This window comes from Poromitra crassiceps (genome assembly GCF_964638095.1).
Source record: "Poromitra crassiceps genome assembly, chromosome: 5".
Taxonomy (NCBI): domain Eukaryota; kingdom Metazoa; phylum Chordata; class Actinopteri; order Beryciformes; family Melamphaidae; genus Poromitra; species Poromitra crassiceps.
In genome coordinates, this window is record NC_139642.1 from 34,039,074 (window position 1) to 34,051,391 (window position 12,318).

The following is a 12,318-nucleotide window of genomic DNA, read 5'->3' on the forward strand; positions in this document are numbered from 1 at the left end:
CCTAGGTAGTAGCCTAATTTGTTACTCATCAAAAATCACATGGGACGTGTTTAGCCTTCGCTATTTTTTTCCTTGATAAAATCAAAGTAGCGACACTATAATTCCACATAAAGAAAGTAAACATCACATGTCATCCCATTTCAAACCTCAAACTTCAACTTTATTATGTCCCCGAAGGGCAATTCGTTTCACATCAAACTATCTCAATAGCGCGATGGAAATGAAAACTATTCATTCATGGTTTGGATAATTCCACATGTAGCTATGATGGGCTCTATTTAGAGGAGCGGCTATTTCAATCTGCCAATTGCCAATTGAAATAGTAATCCCTAATCCGTTATCCAATCCGTTATAGGCCAAGGGAAATCATTTCTATAGCCTACTTTATAAAATAATGCAATTTCTTTCGTGCGTAACGGCGTTAGCCTACATTCAACACTGATGGTCCCCTGCAGAAGAAAGTTTAAACCCGGGATAAATGAGTGTGCTGCCAATCTCTCTGACTGATCGGTGAACTCTCGGGTTCAATTATAACACTTCCGTGACTCCTGAAACTCAAGACTCCCACCTGCGTCTAGCCCTCTGGGGTAGCCTCCCTCTCTCTTTCTGCGCTTTACTTTCCCCCTTTGTTGACGCCATAACTTGGCAAAAAGCCGATCAAAAATAAGAATTAGTTGTAGGTGTGGAAATTATCTTGTTGGGCAAGCAAACAGAGCATAGTGGTTCAATATAGTGGCGATGGCTTAACGCTGGCCTGCCTATATCCCGTCTTGATATTGGTATTCTAAAAACAATTAAAGAATTCTGCATGGTGAACTGGGTGACTGTTCTTGTTTCATTGTTGTCAAGATGCTGATGTTGACACTTGACACAATAAACCCCTGTCACATGACACTCCATATCAGGATGACACTTAGGAAATTCTTGAGACACTTTGATCTAAAGTGGAAACAGTGACAATAATTATGTCAGTGCATATTTTAGCCTAATTGTTCTAAAAAAAAAGTCAATAGATGAAAAGGCTTCCATATTTTTTGCAGTGTAGGTTTGACGTCTGCCTGGCACACAAGAGGCCACCAACAGTGATTTCACACCAGCCCGGAAGCTCGTTACAGGTTGCTGTAACGAGCGATAAATTAATTAGGCTACCTTAATTAAGAAATAGCCCTTTATTAACCCTTATAGTTAAATTTAATTTAATACTTTCGCAAATCACTATTGTTCAAAATATAGGCCAGGTTCTATACTATAGCTTTACTAATGATTCTCTGTTAGTGCTGCAATATTATTTAAATCAACAGTAACTGTTGATTTAAACTTTACGATCATAGGCTAGGTATGGGCGCATATTGGGGGTTTTACCGCGTCGAACACGACTGGGCCAATCAGAAGTGAGCACGGAACGATATCATCCCTTACCTTTTACCCTCTTTGACTCAATTTGATATGGGTCCCCTCCATAATCCCCGTGCTGCAATACAAGTGAGCACTTGTTGGGAATGTTTGTAGCACTGCAGCGCCAGTAAGCACGCACTGACTGCTGTCTAAACACTTGTAATCCCTTGGATCTTCCCCCTGCCAAATGTTTGATTTCATGTTTTGTTTGTTTGGGATGATTTCGCAGTGTCACTCTGAATTATGAAGCCTTGGAGGAGGGGGTAGCCTATACAAATTGTGTCCAAAATGTAGTAGGCCTACAAAAGTATTATAATCCTATTAGCCTATTATTAATATTAGCTAGCTAGGCTATTGTTGTTGTCGTCATTATCACCAAAATAACCATAGCATAAAGCAAGGTAAGATTAAATGTTTATTTGACAAAAAAAGACAAAAAAGTTTAAAAAACGAAGCCTATTTACAGCTTAAATATGCGCTAACTCAAAACATGGAGTAGCCTGTAACACATTGAAATAATAATTTAATCTTTTTTCAAGTTAATGTGAGAATATCATAGACAATATACAGTAGGTTATATTAAATGTGCATTTGCTTGCACTCAAGGCCAAGGCCCCTTCCCACCTGGGCAATGCAACAGCACCCTCTGCTGTATGAGATAGGAAGTCCAGGCTGTGAAACCTGCAGGACCTCTTGTTAGAATACTACCAACACCTTCTCTTAGCTCAGACTTAGACAGCCCTGATAAGACACAAGTTAGTATGGAAAGACGAAAGGGATTGGAGAGGTAATGTTCATTCAACAAAGTCCTCATCATTATGTGATTTGATTCCAATAACTATAGACGGTTGGTGAGGGTTTGTGTAAGACACTCTTCCAAATGTGGCGTTGTTGATGTGAGATTCCTCAGAAATGGTAGTGAGGCATAAAGTTTTTCTCCAGGACATTGTGTGTTTCCCAGGTCTCTGTGCCCGAGCAGGATAAACTCTGGGTGTAAATACCCCAGGGAAACTCCAGACCGCAGGAGCTGCTTGATTGACAACAACGCCTCTGTGCTTGGTGTGTCATCTGAAATCAAAACAAGTAACAGCGGTTTGCATTACTGTAGGCTACTGCAACTGCAGTAACATATTAGTGGATTGAACTCAGACAATTTATCCATGAATTAAAGGCCGGGTTTTCCGTGGGGAATATGAATATATATTAAATCTCACGCCCCTAAGGTTTTAGAATCCGTTGAAATTTTTGAAATTGGTTGTTTACAGCCTGAGATATCACCAGAAATCCACTCTGTGTGTGGGGGGGGGGGGGGGGGTGGTGGGGGGGGGGTGCGGGGACTCGAAATACTACATTTCCCACAATGCACTGGGCTCGCGTGGCCTTCGTTTCCATGCCCACCCCTCAGGCGTTTGGCTGATATCAAACTCCAGTAGGTGGCGGTAATGCACATATATGTTTGCCAACCGCCATAAAACTCAAAGAAGAAGAAGACATGGAGAGAAGACATGGAGAGAAGAAGAAATAAATCGAAAATAAATCGAAAATCAATTGCCTCCAAATTGCACCAAATGTAAACGGTAGTATATATGTCGGGAGATGTCTTCATAAAAATTTTTTCATGCATTTTAAGGCATTTTCGTAGGAGTTACGCGCATCTGATGTTGTAACTATTTTCTGTAAAAATGTGTAAAAACGGGTACATTGCTCAGCGTTGATTTCGTTACTTCAACCCACCTACTACTAGATGTAAAATTTGACGAGCTTTCCAATGCCGCCAGTCCCGTGTCGATTAGTGCTTCCGTTCCCGAGATAATGGTCTCTTTGCAAGGAACTATGGGAAGCTAATATTAGCTACAGCAGGCTAGGCGGTTGACAAGATGGCTGCGTTTTTGTTTTGGTCAAGGCCTCTGAAGGGGCGTGGAGGACCTCTAGAGGCGGGACCATGGCCAACAACAGTTGTAGTTCATAGGTGCACGACTTCCGCAAGGCGGACTTAGGCCAGATGACGCGAAACGCGTCGGCTGGCCCAAAAAATATGTGAGAGATGCTTGATATCTCTGGCAGTGAATATCCAATTTCAAAAATTTCAACGGATTCGAAAACCTTAGGGGCGTGAGATTTAATATATATTCATATTCCCCACGGAAAACCCATCCTTTAAGTAAATCTCTGATTAGTAAATTACGAGTCTATAGTAAATGACAAAACCTTCCCATAGGCCAAAGGAAAATGTAACAGCAGCTTTTAACACTTGCTGTTTTTAAACGTTCTTTCTTTCCTTGTAGTTATTGTTTCATTGCAGTTTAAAAAAAGCGAGAGAGAGTAAACATGCTTACTGTTGAAATTGCCCATTAAGGCAACACCCAAAGAGTCATGATTGTTGCCTTTGGTATGTGCCCCTGTCACACCCCATCCACGGCCCTCATACACTGTCCCATCTCCTCCAACAAGAAAACTGAAACATAGAGAAAATGGTTGAGTACCCCACTGCATTGAAAACTGACAGAAAACACACAAGTAGACATATAATTTATTTTTGCTGAAATATACATTGTATAAGTATACACATCACTCCAAAAGTATAGCTGCCTAGATCTCTACAGGTATGAAGTGTCATCCTTTTGACTGCTTGAACGCTGAAGGGAATGAATGTAGAATAGATACTCACTTGTATCCAATGTCATCAAAGCCTCTTTCTTTCATGTGCATCTTCTGTATGAGGATCATTTGGTCCATACATTGTCTAAGGGCCCTGCAGTTTGCCATCGCCGTGTGGTGAATGACGACTCTCTGGGCAGAGCCCTTCAAAGTGTCCCTGCGTCGAGGGGCAGCTGCTCCCCACTGTAGCCGAGAAACAACCTCCACTGGAAAGCAGTTAAAAACATGTGTTAACAACCAGTTGGGCAGTAAAGTAGCGCATTACTGTAATTGTATTACCTTTCCAGTAACTAGTAATGTAAGGGATTACACTTCTCAAAAAAGTTATTATATTACAGTTACTAATCCAATTAACTTCAATACTGCATTACTTCCTCCAGCACTGGCTAAAATGAAATGTGGAGATAGGTCTGGCTATGTGAGACCACTACTGTGTTGCCAGAACATGATTTAGGCAAAAAATCAAATAAAAAGTATGCAGTTTGGCTGTCTAGCTTGTTGACTCCTCCTGTAAGGTTAATCATTATTGTTCTAATAAAGTGGATTCAGTTCTAAAAGGAGCCAGACTAACTTTTTTGGAAGAGGGTAAGCAAAAGTAGTAAGGTAACTAATTACCTTTGATACCAAGGAGTAATAAGTAAGTAACTACATCTCCTGCGTAACTTGCCCATTGTCACTGTCGGTATTGGAACTAAGAAGATAAGTAGCAGCATTGAGTACTATAATATTCTGCTATAACATTTCTAGTGCAAAACGGCATGTATAGTTTCATACCTCTTTGGTCGTTAACTCCACACATAACTGCCTTTGATTGTGTTGACTGCCCAGCAGCAAACTGTCCCAGTGCTACTGCTTACCTAACAGCCGACTTATCAAAGAACTTGTTTCTTCAGGGGGTGTGGTCTGGAGCATGACACCTTCCATGTACTTCCCGGTTGCATGTTCATGCATGCCTTTTCAATGTGCTCAGCAATAATCTCCAACTGGTCAGGCTCAGAGGGTAATAGGGAGGGACCAGTTACCCAACAGGTACTGTAGCTTGGAATATCCTGCCTCCAAAAAGAGGAAGCTGCAGCAACACTGCAAACATTCAATATGGCGAGAGAAGAACTGTGGACAGTCATGGGAGTTTCATGAGGAAACTGGTAGTTTCGCTTGTTTTGTCATATTAAAGGAAGTTTACCCAAAAATGAAAATTCGGTCATCACCTAATCACCCTCATGCCAGAAACACAGGTGAGGTTTGTCTATATAACACACAGGGAAGTTGCCAGCACAACTGGAGAGACAACCAGTCACCATTGACTTTAACCTCCCTTGTTTTTATATGGACAAACCTCACCTGTTTCTGGGGTGAGGGTGAGTAACTTGATGACAGAATTTTCATTTTTGGGTGAACTATTCCTTTAATTAGCCCATATGCTTGGGAAAAGGCTCTGGCATAACCCTAATAATATAAGGACTTACTAATGCAATGTTCATGTTAGCAATACTATGACAGCATTATTTGTTGCATTCAAAATGTTCCATTAAATAATCCAAGAGGCATTTGTAACAATTGGTCTTTTTAATCTTACAATGCAGACATTTGAAAATAAAACTACATCAGGTAAAAAGCTATTAATACATTATATTCACAAGATGAGGTCCAACACAAGTCATCATACATAAAGATAAGTGGGGAGTCAGTTTTCTGCTATTTGAAAACAAACTGCATTGCTGAATCCTAAGAAAACAAATGACCAGGCGAGTAATCCAAAAAGGTTCACAGCTTGACTGCATAGCTACGGTAGTCTGTTTTCAGCTGCAGGTAGATAATGTTTGAATGTTTATAGATGCATTATGTTTGACCTCTCCATCATCACCATCTTTACTCAGTCCATCGGTGTCCGCAGTGAGGAGCAGTGCAGACGTAGTACAGTCTCATAGCGTCCTGTGGGGGGCAGAACAAAGCTAAAACTGACCGACATCAACTGTGTTTGCTGGGATATACTGTAATGAAATAGTTTATTCTATACATTAGCCTTGTACCTTTTTTTTTTTTTTTACTGGGCTTGATTATCTTTTAACAGTAGACAATTACATACCACTGATGCTGATTCCATTAATGGATGAATACAAAAAGACATGCTGCTGACCATGGCGAGGTAGTAAATTCATTTATACACAAATGAAATGAAGACTAAATAAGGAATGATACTATATGTATTTGAATATAAATTATCATTACCTCAGCCTTCATACTGTGAGACTGGAAGAACACTGCCTCCTTGTGTCCACATCTGTGAAGAGACATGATGAGCGCACAATGTTAGAAACTACTGTATCACAAACTGACCAGCATCACATTTCATAATCAAGTCACAAAGCAGCAGCAATGACATGTAGATTATATTAATTATACGTTTATTTGAATGTGATCTCAGCTCCAAAACTAAAGTAAACTTTTAACTCAAACTTAAAGGAACACTCCGCCCAACCAGATGAATGATGAATAGTTTGACAGTTATTGAGAGTTGATTTGAGTTAATGAGTTATTAATTTGAGTTAGTCACACTTTAACACTCAATAACTGTCAAATTAAATGACAGACTTCAAAACCGTTTACAGTTTTCTGATATACTACTGATGTTCTAATGATACAAAGCTGGTTGAAAATGGGCGGAGTGTTCCTTTAAAGTTACAAATTAAAAGTCTCACACACTGCCCAACATCACATTTTCAGAAAAGAAAAGAAAACATAAAATCATTCAATATGCAAAGACAACTGTGGCAGAATAAGAACATTTTAGATAAGTGAAAGAGTGGAGACAATGTTAATCTAGGGATACAGAACTGGTAAAGAAACCATGTGCATTTAAAGTCGGCAAGAGGTGTGTTGTCTTGTCGCTTGTCATGCCAAAAAAAATAAAAATCACTTACTACTAACACATGGGATGAACTTTTATTACGGGAATTTGTACATTAGGATTAGACGGTTGGACTCTGTCTTGGTCTTAACCATCAATATTTGCCCATTTTCTCACTCACCTCCTCCATGTCACCCCCACCTGCTCTCTCTGCCCTCTCTCTATTTACTAGTCTGATTACACCAGAGTGGATATGAAAGATATATTAACACTTAGCAGTAAACTACAGGGTTCATACACATTTTGCCAATGGATTCACCATGACTTTTCCAATACTTTAAACCAAATTTCTATGACCAAACATTCTGTAAAGTCTCTGTGTATACATGAAAAGGTCAGTGAGTACTAACATGACAATAATTTACAAATGAACATGATCAGTTAGTACTCAAACACGTTACTATCCCCAACACTGACAACGACAAAGATCTTGAGTAGGGCTGGGCGATATGGACCAAAAATGATATCTCAGTATATTTTAGGCTGAATGGTCAGTATTTTCTACAAAGTGGGTTAAATGTTCGGTTCTAAAGTTGGGCTGGGCGATATGGACAAAATCACTCTCACAAAATATACTGTCACAATGAGATTTTTGATCAATAATCATCAGTAATGTGGATATAATGACTAAATGGGGAAAGGCAAATAATGGAACAGCTAGAATGAAAAATGACACTTTACTGTAATGTAGCCTTTAAAACCAGGAAAAGACCACACTTATGCAATATCACGATATTACCATAACAAAATCTAAGATGATATCTAGTCTCATATCACAATATTGATATAATATTGATATATTGCCCAGCCCTAACCTTGAGTGCCATGCAGAAACGCTGAGACACAATTTGCAGAAAACATTATTAAATATGATTATCAATCACTGCTTTAAATGGTATAGGCCAGGGAGTAGGGACAATACATTACTTTGTTTGGCACACACACACACACACACACACACACACACACACACACACACACACACACATCTCAACTTGTCTGTTTCTTTGCTGTGGTGAGGGACGCTAACGTTAGCATCTGTGGATGTCGCATTCATAAACTCACTCATGCAGGGAATTGTGCTGCTTGCAACAGCGGCTGCACTCTCGGGCTTTTCCGCTTCACATGGAGCGCAGCGATGTTTACAGCACAGTTTGATGTAGGTCGTCTTGTGTCTGTCTTTTGCAAGCCATAATTGGTACTTGTCTTTGAAAAGCCACATATTGTCAAAGCTGCACTTCCCTGACATGTGTCCGGCAGCATAGTACGACTTTGTTAACTGCTACCTCAGCTGTGGCCGAGCTACAGCCAACAGGCAAATGTAGTCTAGTGGGCGTGCCTGTAAATTGACTGAGCCAGACTGAGATTCACTTCTCACACACAAGAGAAATACAGCGAAGGTTAAGATTACGTGCCAATTTATGCTATACTATTTTTATGCTGATACTCATTTTGGATCTCAGACAACTTTAAAATATTGTTTTAATTTTAAAATTATAGTTTAACAAGAAAAAAAAAAGATTGAAAATGTCCCCTCCCCCCGTGGTATCAAAAATTGTATTGAATATTGATATTTCCCTGGGTATTGTATCGAAGTTAGAAATTCTAGTATTGTGACAACCCTAGATGTGAAAATAAAGTTTGTAAAGCGGCATGTTTGTGATGGATTATTTCCTGGTGGATTGAAGAATACTGAAAGATGGTGAAAACTCACTTGGGACAGGGGTGATCCTCTGTCCTGGGAAGCGTTGGATCCTGAGATACATCAGCGATGATCTGTGTCAACTCACTGGAGAAAGAGGGAAACAAGGTTAGATTAATGATCACGATACATGCCAGCACCTAGCCCTGGAATGCCTGGAGTCACATACACTTTATGTATTCATATTACTGTACATGTAGAAGGGCTGTCACGTTACAAATGTTTGGCAATGTAGTCACTCATGTTTGCAGCACATGTACACACACACACACACACACACACACACACACACACACACACACACACACACATAAAAGACTAGCCACTTGTGCACAGTGTGAGTGTGAACCCTGTTGAAGAAATAATGGAGTGATATTAGCCATTCTAACGTACATACACCTAGTCTATTTGTGTGGCATAGAAAAGTAATCGGCAGCACTGTTGCCAATATTACTGTGGTACTGTGGTCACTGTGGTTTCCCATACTTACTCAACCTCGTGGGTGATCTTATTGACATAGATGCAGCTGTTGTCCGCCTCTTGTTGGTAGTCACAGTTCCTGCACTGTGGGTTGACACATCTAAATCAGTTACAGCTTCAGATTGCGCTATTTTTGAAGTGAGTTTTGATTTATTATTATCATCATTATTATGATTATTATTATGTATTACTTTTTATGTTTGAGTTCAATGGAAAAATAAAATAAAACAAACAGGGGATTTAGAAATATTGCTGTAGGTATACCATTGCCATGTGACAAGATCTTTTTAATTCCCATCTTACAGAGTTAATAACAACCCGTTGAAGAGAGTTTTGATGGGCAATCAGCCATTATGGTGCACACATTTATTTTGCAAAGGTCAAGACTGAGACCTGAATACGTTGTGTTATTCCACCAAAATCTTGGACTCATCAGCACCACAGCTAAAGTGGCTGTTTTTGGGGAAACACTTGTGGGCAACCAGGCTGCCAAAGGAGGCCCATTCAAGACTTTGGTATCAGCATGGCAAGCACTCAGGATATGTATGCTATCAAAAACCATTGACTTCCTCCGTTGGTAACAGCTTTACCATATTTCTCCAAATGCAAATGGTCTGTCTGTACACGATATTTTATTAAACTTTTGCTGTTTCCCTGGGATACTGTCTTCCATAAGACAGCCGTGATTACCGTCACAGGGTACAGGAAAGGCTTGTCAAACATGGCACCTAGTCTTGAGGTGACAGCTATACAATCATTCAAACCTGAAAGGGAATGGTGGAAGCAGCATGACCGCTGCCTACAACACTATTAGCCAAACTGCAGTTGAGGTAAATTAAAAAGGATAACCTTAGCTACAGTATGATCACTTACTGCATAGAGAAGGATACGGTTCTCCTTGTCTTCTTTCGGATACAACATGTTGTTACTGCAAAATAGAGTCAGTGTGTTTAGTGGATGTCATACTGTGTATAACAAAAACAAACGACGTATAGCGTTACATTTATTCCATATTTATTCATAGTCGGAGCATAACAAAATAATAAGGCTAATGTGGTTAAGTAGGCTAACATGTAGGCTAACGTTATTTTCTCCAATCAATTATTCGTCCATAAACTTACCATTCTTGACAAAACCGGATTCCAACAAATCCTGGTTCATATGTACCGCTGTCTAATTCCATTGGAATAACTTCGTGATGAATAAAAACTCAACAAAAGCAATAAATGTGGGACTGGGACTCGTGTCGACAATCTCGACCCTCTGTAGTTTGAAAACAGAACCATATGCGCATGCGTAAACTAAGGACATTCTTTTCGTTTTTGTGGCAGACTGCAATATTGACTTTAAAGGTGCATACCGCCACCTACTGTACCGGAGTACGCAGACATGGTATTTATCATACACTACTACATTATGAAATTGGCAAACGACCGAGGTCCCCCTATGTACCCCATGGATGTACCCCATGGATGTACCCCCTTCCTCTCCCCGCCAATGGAAATGATAACACGCCACGGATCCTATTATATATCATTTCCCATTATATAGGCCTATCACTCAAATTACTTTTACTAGACAATCACATGTACAATTTACATGGATATTATCCCCCACCATTACTGGACTTTTTGACCCCCCCCCTCGCTTGCATCATCTTCTGCCATTGATATGATCGCTGTGCTGTAGCCTATATACTGCACAAAGTCAAATTCTTCATTTGTAATTATGATTACAGCTATTAAATTGAATCTTGAAATAATAAATTAAATAGGCCTACCAAACAGTCTAAAAACTATAATTCACTAGATCCTATCATACAACCTTGTATCCTTCAAAATTCAATTACAGCTTTCTGGGTGCTGCCTGTCACACCTTCTCCTGTTGTCCCCAGTATGGCTCCATTCTATAACTGTCTCAATCATGGGCTGTAAATAATAGTCTCAATCCTTAGGCGGAGTTGATCCCTCTCTTACATGTTATTGCATGCCATGAGTATTATGTTCAACATGTTCAGTGCTTCTGCAATGAGAGCATTCTACTGATAAACCTTTCCCGTCCTGTGTGATCAATTCTTAACCTGGTTGATGGGGAGCGCCCCCTAGGACATGGAAGAGAGAAAAAAGAACAAGGCATAGGACCACATTTTATTGCTTTCTGTACTAAATCCACATTGCAAAAAGAGAAAAGAACACAAACCACAACTGTGGTCAAGGTACATTACATTCACAATCATGTGCATCCATTTCACCAGTTGCCTGCTCTAGCAGAACTCAGCAGGACAGATGGCCCTGAAATGCAGCCTGAATAAAGAAAAGGTTTAACAGCTGAGAGAAGCTGTTTCCTCAATATTTGATCATTACCAATGACTTGGTCCACCATTACAAACACCAGTAATCTGAAAAACTCAGTAATTTGGAATCATGCATAACTAAAAGACATAATTCAAATAAATGTCTTCAATTCACTTGAAGTTTGAGACCCATGGAGGCATACAGAAAAGCCAATGCAGCACTTTGTAGTCTTGACACATTACCCCAAATAAAACCCAGTAAAGAGAGTATCATTATCTTCTGTTGCGAAGATGTCATTTCGACCAGGTCCAAATAAATTAACCCAGACCTCGTCTTTTGTAGAGAGTTGGATCACACTGCTGATGCTGGCTAGCTGGCTACATTTCTCTGGCAGAGTAGTGTGATACATTGAGACAACCTTCTCGCCGTTCTTGAATATGGCACACTGAGCCCTTCCGTATGTAGACATGTGCACAGTGAAGTGATACAGCCCATCCAAAGGGCAGGTGAATATGCCCGTTTCAGGACTGTAGGCCCCTCCCTCATTGACCAGCACATCGCCAAACTTCAGGACCCCACAATGTTTTGGGTAACTGTCAGCAATGTCCAGTTTGGCTGTGAAGGCAACAGGTCTGCCTAGAGTGGGTGAAATTATATTGATGATTAGTGTGAGGTTTTGACATTATCTTGTTATGAAAACAGTACTGTAGCCTATAATTATCCACTACAACAAAAGTGTGTGGAAATGTGCATTTATGTTTTAGATCAGTCAATCTTTACCCTGGAAAATATTGTTCACAGCCAGAGAGAGAGAGAGAGAGAGAGAGAGAGAGAGAGAGAGAGAGAGAGAGAGAGAGAGAGAGAGAGAGAGAGAGATGACA

General features: G+C 40.0%; 2 protein-coding genes across 2 annotated transcripts; both read right to left on the reverse strand.

Annotated features, from left to right (window-relative positions):
* Positions 1 to 1,864: 1,864 nt before the first annotated feature.
* Positions 1,865 to 4,891, reverse strand: pglyrp5 (peptidoglycan recognition protein 5). The gene is made up of 4 exons (XM_083637044.1): positions 4,828 to 4,891; positions 4,064 to 4,259; positions 3,732 to 3,850; positions 1,865 to 2,463 (listed from the first exon to the last, which is right to left on the reverse strand). Exons 1-4 carry the CDS (start codon positions 4,850 to 4,852, stop codon positions 2,234 to 2,236), a joined length of 570 nt encoding a protein of 189 aa, XP_083493170.1. The 5' UTR covers positions 4,853 to 4,891; the 3' UTR covers positions 1,865 to 2,233.
* A 716-nt stretch (positions 4,892 to 5,607) lies between these two features.
* On the reverse strand, positions 5,608 to 10,405 carry polr2i (RNA polymerase II subunit I). The gene is made up of 6 exons (XM_083637632.1): positions 10,265 to 10,405; positions 10,017 to 10,071; positions 9,154 to 9,227; positions 8,676 to 8,750; positions 6,283 to 6,334; positions 5,608 to 5,985 (listed from the first exon to the last, which is right to left on the reverse strand). Exons 1-6 carry the CDS (start codon positions 10,324 to 10,326, stop codon positions 5,923 to 5,925), a joined length of 381 nt encoding a protein of 126 aa, XP_083493758.1. The 5' UTR covers positions 10,327 to 10,405; the 3' UTR covers positions 5,608 to 5,922.
* Positions 10,406 to 12,318: the final 1,913 nt, after the last annotated feature.

Excerpts from the sequence above, each read along its gene's own strand:
- polr2i (XM_083637632.1), bottom strand. The coding sequence starts at position 10,326 with ATGGAATTAGACAGCGGTACATATGAACCAGGATTTGTTGGAATCCGG. Across the intron at positions 9,228-10,016 it reads ACCGTATCCTTCTCTATGCA|TGCAGGAACTGTGACTACCA; the intron begins GTAAGTGATCAT and ends GTCAACCCACAG. Across the intron at positions 6,335-8,675 it reads GAGGATCACCCCTGTCCCAA|ATGTGGACACAAGGAGGCAG; the intron begins GTGAGTTTTCAC and ends GTCTCTTCACAG.
- pglyrp5 (XM_083637044.1), bottom strand. The coding sequence starts at position 4,852 with ATGTGTGGAGTTAACGACCAAAGAG. Across the intron at positions 4,260-4,827 it reads TGGAGTTAACGACCAAAGAG|TGGAGGTTGTTTCTCGGCTA; the intron begins GTATGAAACTAT and ends ACTGCTTTCCAG. Across the intron at positions 2,464-3,731 it reads CTTAATGGGCAATTTCAACA|ATGACACACCAAGCACAGAG; the intron begins GTAAGCATGTTT and ends TTTTGATTTCAG.